The 6,069-nt window shown below is 58.4% G+C and overlaps 2 protein-coding genes across 3 annotated transcripts; one reads left to right on the forward strand and one right to left on the reverse strand.

The window, feature by feature from the left end:
• On the forward strand, positions 1-1,986 carry LOC111142584 (coiled-coil-helix-coiled-coil-helix domain containing 10). Of its 2 annotated transcripts, XM_022495875.1 has the most exons (5): positions 1-139; positions 420-627; positions 890-910; positions 1,520-1,667; positions 1,770-1,986. In XM_022495875.1, the coding sequence occupies exons 1-5, from the start codon at positions 99-101 to the stop codon at positions 1,787-1,789; spliced, it is 438 nt and encodes a 145-aa protein (XP_022351583.1). In that variant the 5' UTR covers positions 1-98; the 3' UTR covers positions 1,790-1,986. The 2 variants fall into 2 exon arrangements, with proteins under 2 accessions (XP_022351583.1, XP_022351582.1); XM_022495874.1 differs by lacking the exon at positions 890-910.
• Positions 1,987-2,841: 855 nt separating this feature from the next.
• On the reverse strand, positions 2,842-4,487 carry LOC111142755 (chromosome unknown C22orf15 homolog). Its single transcript, XM_022496049.1, has 5 exons — positions 4,328-4,487; positions 3,643-3,729; positions 3,412-3,549; positions 3,103-3,177; positions 2,842-3,022 (listed from the first exon to the last, which is right to left on the reverse strand). The coding sequence occupies exons 1-5, from the start codon at positions 4,350-4,352 to the stop codon at positions 2,883-2,885; spliced, it is 465 nt and encodes a 154-aa protein (XP_022351757.1). The 5' UTR covers positions 4,353-4,487; the 3' UTR covers positions 2,842-2,882.
• Positions 4,488-6,069: the final 1,582 nt, after the last annotated feature.

The raw sequence follows: 6,069 nt of genomic DNA on the forward strand, positions 1-6,069 counted from the left end.
CCCGCAGTGTTTAGCGGTGCCGCGTTAGTCCCCGAGGTAGAGCCGCTGTCACTGTCGCCGTTTCTGGTTGCGCTTGGCTGCGTCTCACCGCCACCATCATGCCCCGGGGGAGCCGAAGCGCGACCGCCCGGCCAGCCAGGTGTGAGCGGGACAGGAGCGGTTGGGGAGGGGGCTAGGGAAACGTGGGCACTCCCGCGCAAGGGCGCAATAGCTTGACCTTGGCGGCTGCTGCGCCATCTTGGGGGGGGGAGGGGCGGGCGTGCCGCAACCGCGTGTCTTAAGAGGGTGGTCGCCCACCCTCGGGGCGAAGAGGGGAGGAGGGGGAGGACGGGGTTCGTGTCCAGGAGCTGCGGGCCCCTGGGGCCCCAGTTCAGGGATCCGGCCGCGATTAACCCTACTTAATTACCCCCACCCCGCAGCCGCACTGTTCACCCGCCCGCGCACCCGCCGCCCTCGGCCCCTGCACCGGCCCCCGCCACGTCGGGCCAGCCCGGCTTGATGGCGCAGATGGCGTCCACGGCCGCTGGGGTGGCCGTGGGCTCGGCTGTGGGACACGTCGTGGGTAGTGCCCTGACTGGAGCCTTCAGCGGGGGGAGCTCAGAGCCCGCCCAGCCTGCCGCCCAGCAGGTGAGCAGCGGGCTCAGGAGAAACTGAGGCCGACTTCCCATAAGGCTCACACTAGTAGGAAGCTGCTGGAATGTCCAGCGAGAAGTGCTCTGGCACCTTCAGAGCTGCCTCAGGCCCAGGACTTTTCCAAGAAGGGTCTTATTCCTCTCTCTGCTTTTAGCCCCCTGTTGATCACAGGCAGGCTCTCCTAGCCCCTTTCCTGAGGCCAAGGTCCTTAGACTTCTAGGGACCAAGCAGCCTTTTAAAAATGGGGAAACCAAAGCCCTTAGCGATTCAGAGAGTGGCTCAAGGTAACCTAACCCTAGTGGAGGGATGTTGAAGTTCTGAGCCTGGGCTCTCCCCATTCCCAGGTTTTGCCCTGCAGTCCCCGCATCCCAAGGGCAAGGGGTAGCCAGCAGCAGGTCTGAGCCCCATTTCCTGTTCACCGATGCCCTACTGGGCACCCCATTAGTCCTGAGCCAAATGTGGCTTAGTGGCAGGGTCAGGGGTCATGAGGATTGCTTTGGTGAGCCTGTAAGCTGCTAATACTTGTGGGGGTGGGGCTTATACATAAGCCAAGAGTACAAGCACAACGCTTGGCTTTTCTAGAGCCTTCTCCCATCTCTCAGGCCCTGCCTACTCAGTGAGCCCATTATGAGGGAATTGGAAAATGCTGTCCATACCGGCACTAGCATCAGCTGAGTCGGTTTGAAAGGGCTGTGGGCTCCTGATTCTCAGACAGAGCAGCTGGGGCTAGACAGGGCAGGCTGGCCCCTGAGTCACTCAGCCTACCAGGGAGCCCAGGGGCACCTGGGCTGGGGGTGTGGGGAGAGACTGGCGGCCCCCAGCGTTGGAGCCCACTTCTGGGTGCCAACCTAGAGCCGACTTTGCTGCCTCCTGTGCCATGCTCTAGGCTCCCACCCGGCCTGGCCCCCAGCCCCTGCAGATGGGGCCCTGTGCCTACGAGATCAAGCAGTTCCTGGACTGCTCCACCACTCAGAGTGACCTGTCCCTGTGTGAGGGCTTCAGCGAGGCCTTGAAGCAGTGCAAATACAACCACGGTGAGCAGGCAGCCCCTGACCCAGGCCGGAGTGGGAAGGACAGTCCCTCGTGTTGTACCTGCAGGCTGACCACTGGCCCATGCCACCCCTCTCTCTCTGCAGGTCTGAGCTCCCTGCCCTGAAGAGATAGGTGCAGACTGGTGCAGATCCATGAGCCAGCCCTGCACCCTCCCACCCACCCTCCCCTCTTCACCGACAGCTGGACCATGACGTCAGATTGTACCCACGTAGCTGGGATTGGGAGTGAGGAGGGGGTTTCTCACCCCGCAAATGACCGGAGACACAGATGTGCAATTAAAAGAGTTTATTTTAGACTGTAGCCTGCCGTGTGCCCTCTCACTAGCCTGTCTACTGGGTAGGGTCAAAGAGCATCACCAGACGTCCATCTGTGCGGTTGAATTGCTTTACCTTAAGCTGACATCCTGGGTGGGGGCTGGGGAGGAGGGCTGTTGAAATCTGATGACCTTGGACAGTCCAGATAGGAGTGAGGCATTCGCCTGGACCCCCAAGGGCATCTGACTCTGGGGACTGGAATCCCTGGACAAGCCTGTTTTTTGTCTTCTGCTCTCAGGGCTGCTTGTTCTCCCTTCACTGTTGTCTCTGCCTCTGGATCCCTTTCTCTGCACCCACATTTTGGGGGCCACCCCCCCATGGTGCCCTCGCAGCCACTCCATGACCTTGCCCCTCTGGCTGATGCAACTTCTTCGTAAGTCCAGATTCTGCAAGAAGAATGGCCCTGGGTGGCTCTTTGGGCCCGATCACACGGTAGAGGTCACAGCCAACCCCCTTGGATCAGAGTCCAGCTCAGCCACTTGGCTGTGATGTGCCAGATCACAGGACCTGCTGGAACAGACGAGCAGGCCCTGCACAGCCAAGGCAGACCTCAGGATCACGTGCTCTGGGCTGCTGCCTTCATTGAGTGCATCAGCCCTGCCCTGAGCACCTACTGTGTGCTAGGCTCTGTTTGATATCTCCAGGCCACGGAGGATGTTCCTGAACTTGGGTACTCAGAGTCCAATGGAGTGGTGGGGATGTCTTTCGGGCCAGTGCGTTCCACCTTGTTGGTATTTGTGTGTGTGTGTTGGTGGGGGGGGTTGTGTGCAGGGGATGGTGGTTGTAGTCTATCAGCACACGTAAGCCTGTCCCCTGGGACTTTGGGTGTGAGCATCCCCCCAGGTGTCCGTGTCTCCTTACCTGGCTGGCTTCTGGCCCCAGCTAACGGGTCCTGGATGGCAGGGAGCCCATCCTTCGTGGCCTTGAAAGGGGACCTTGCTCCTGGTGCCCACGTCGAGTGCTCGTGCGCCTCTTCTGGCCATCACTTGCAGGGTGTAGGCCTGACAGGTGGCGAAGCTCCTCTGGAAGGCCCAGGAAGCCCTACCTATGGGTGCTGGGGAAAAGGTGCGCCCTCCCCCTGGGGCTCAACCGTGACACTCACCTGCAAGCTCTGGATACTGGTCATCCAGGTTCTCTAGGAGGGACTCATAGCGGGTGGGGGTCCCACCCTCCCCCTCTGTGGAGGGAGGAAGACCAATTCCTGACCGGCCTGCTAGTCCACACCCCCACCTCTCACTCTGGACCTGTTTGCTGGGCCTGGCTGGGGCCGACAAAGCATTGGATGGAAAGGGTCAGGGCTAGGTCCTGGCCAAAGGTTGGGGGGGATGGCCAGGGCCTCAGGTGGTCTCGAATGCTGCCCCCCTCCCTCATTCCAACATAACTCCAGGGGGAGATCTTGGACCCCACTTACTGAAGATCTGCACAAGGACATAGGTTCCACGCTCCTGCAGCAGGGGGCTGCCCATGGAAGGGGCCGGGGATGTCCCCTCCTCCAGTCCCTCATCCAGACTCACCAAGTGCCCGTCCTCAGCCAGGAGGGCAATGATCGCTGGGAAGGCAGAAAGGGAGGCAAGGCAGGGCTGGCATCTCTGCTGGGGGGCCCTTGGCCCCTCCTCCCCAGCACCCCGCCCTGCCCCCTCACCATCCGGGGGCACCTGCCCCCTCTGCCTCAAGTGGGCTCTGAGGGTCACGGGGCTGCACCAGGTGTTCACCAGCTCCCAGCAGCCAGCTGTAGGGGTGGGCAGAGGTGAGTGTGACCCCCTTCTTCCCCCAATCTGGGACCATCTGTCTCTCTTCCATCTCTTCTCTAACCAGAGCAGAGAATTGGGCTCCATTATTGAGCCTGTACCCTCCTCCATCCATCTCTTGAGGTGTCAGTGACCAGGGCACACAGCTCCTGTCTCCTGCACGCAGTGCTGCCTCTGCACAGGACCTCACCTCCCACCCCAGCCCCACCTGCCACTGGAAGTCGGGAAGTCTGCAACTGTGGCCAGAGCTTTAGGTGCCTGATGAACCCTGAAGCTTGACCACCCACCGAATTAGAGATTGTGTAGTTCAACAACACACCCCATGGTGAGGTGGTGGTTGGTCCTCTAGAGGAGCCATGAGAATTTCCAGGACCCAGCCATCAGGATTGCCCCACAACAGACTCCAAGCACTCTCTCTGCCTCCTCATAGAGCTGTTTCCCTAATCCTCCCCCATCCTCTTACACAAGTGCATCCCCCTTCCCCACACTGCCTCCCAAATCTCCCCCAGGTCAGAGGGAAGCAAGCCTCTGAATGTACCACCCCTCTACCCATCTGTAGGGACAGGGGACCCCACTTACCTCCAAACATCACTTTGATAAACATGGCTGTAGGAGAGAGGAGACAGATGTGGGGGCTTTGATCCCCCAATCTGATTTTCCAGCTATGGAAGGATCTAGGGCTGAGATCTAGTGGGGAGGATGGCACTGCCAGGAAATGTGTGTGTGTGTGGCAATGGGTGGGTGGATCCGGGCTTAGGTCCTTGCTTGGCCCCCCTTAGGTCTAGACCACCAGTCTAAAGGGGTCCCTTTGGCTTCCTCTTCCTCTTGCCCGCTGGTTCAGAGCAACCCGAGGAGACTGAGGCCCTCCCAGCTTCCAAGTTGGTCTCCATGGCAGTGGGAGCTGCCAAGTCATCTAGGCAGGAAATGCCTTCCCCCACCCCACAGTATCCCGGTAACAGGATCTGGTGCAGGAGTACAGGCACTCCCTAAGGCAGGGCTGCAATGGGGGTTCAAGGCTTGTGGTCCAGGGATGGCCCAAGACCACATCCCCCACCAGTAGAGAGAGAGACAGAGCTCCCAGGCTGAAAGCGGGGAGATTCCTGGATCAGGGCCCCTTGTCCTGGGAAAACTATGAGCAGGTAGGGCTATGGCCTGATGGAAGCAGGGAGATTCTCAGCACCCTTGTGATCCCCTACCTTCTCAAGGCCCCCTTCCCTGTCCTCACTTCCCTGCCCTCTCTGCCTTTCTCCTCACCTCCACCCTCCCCTATCTTTCCTTCTGTGCTCGTTTCTCTCCTTGTTTGGGCAAGTTTCTTGAGCTGTGATTTACATACAGTAAAATTCACTTTTTCGTGTTTTCGAGTTTTGACAAGTCTCATAGAACCACCACCGCATTCGGGAGGCAGATCATTTCCCTCATCCCCAGCCCCCAAATTCCTTTATGCCCCCTTGTAGTCCGTGCCAGCCTCTGGCCACCACAGCTCTGTGTCCTGTCGCTGCCTTTTCCAGAATTGTGTAAAGGGAATCATGCAGCATGGAGCCTTTGGAGTCTGGTTTCTCTCCCTCAGCATGCAAGTCACTCAACAGTTCGTTCCTTCTTGCTGCTGAGGAGGGTCCCATTGTCGGGGTGTGCCTGTGTGTTGATCCATTCACCTGCTATTGTTTGGATAGTTCTCAGTTTTTTGCATTTACGCATAAAGCCAGGATAGACATTGGCGGACAGGATATTGTGTTTCTTTGCCTCTCCATCCATGCCCATCCTTTCTTTGACTTTCTCTCCCCCTTTCTCTTCTCTTCATCATCTTCTTTCCTTCCTCCCCCTTAGCACCCTCTCTGTCTCTCGGTTTCTGTCTCCTGCCCCCCTCCATGAGCCCCTACCAGACCCCTTCAGCCAGAGTGCCAGGTAGGTGTCTGGAGCAGGCTTCCGACCTTTGCCAGCTCCCTTTCCCCAAGGTTTTAGAAATGCACCGCCCCCCCTCATCCCCCACCAGGGTGATTAGGCTATATGTCCTACCCGCTGGGCCACTGACTCTGGAGGAAGACTGGATCCTCCCAGCAGCTCACCCAGCACTCAGCTCAGTGCTCCGCCCCCATGGGGGATGGGCAGTAAGAACACGGCTCAGCAGAGTCCTCGTGAGGATTAAACGTGGTAACTCTTTTCTCTTTTCCTTCCTTCCCCCCTTCCTTCCTTCCTTATTTCTCTTTCTTCCCTTCCTTCTCTTTTATTCTTTCTTTTTTTTTTTTTAAGATTTTATTTATTTATTTGACAGACATAGATCACAAGTAGGCAGAGAGGCAGGCAGAGAGAGAGGAGGAAGCAGG

The sequence above is a fragment of the Enhydra lutris genome, unplaced genomic scaffold (assembly GCF_002288905.1).
Source record: "Enhydra lutris kenyoni isolate GAN:26980312 unplaced genomic scaffold, ASM228890v2 scaffoldscaffold8, whole genome shotgun sequence".
Taxonomy (NCBI): Eukaryota; Metazoa; Chordata; class Mammalia; order Carnivora; family Mustelidae; genus Enhydra; species Enhydra lutris.

Coding starts and splice junctions, on each gene's coding strand:
- LOC111142755 (XM_022496049.1), bottom strand. CDS start 4,352: ATGTTTATCAAAGTGATGTTTGGAG. Junction 3,730..4,327: donor TATCAAAGTGATGTTTGGAG/GTAAGTGGGGTC, acceptor CCACCCCTACAG/CTGGCTGCTGGGAGCTGGTG. Junction 3,023..3,102: donor CCAGTATCCAGAGCTTGCAG/GTGAGTGTCACG, acceptor TGGGCCTTCCAG/AGGAGCTTCGCCACCTGTCA.
- LOC111142584 (XM_022495875.1), top strand. CDS start 99: ATGCCCCGGGGGAGCCGAAGCGCGACCGCCCGGCCAGCCAG. Junction 140..419: donor GCGACCGCCCGGCCAGCCAG/GTGTGAGCGGGA, acceptor CCCACCCCGCAG/CCGCACTGTTCACCCGCCCG. Junction 1,668..1,769: donor GCAGTGCAAATACAACCACG/GTGAGCAGGCAG, acceptor CTCTCTCTGCAG/GTCTGAGCTCCCTGCCCTGA.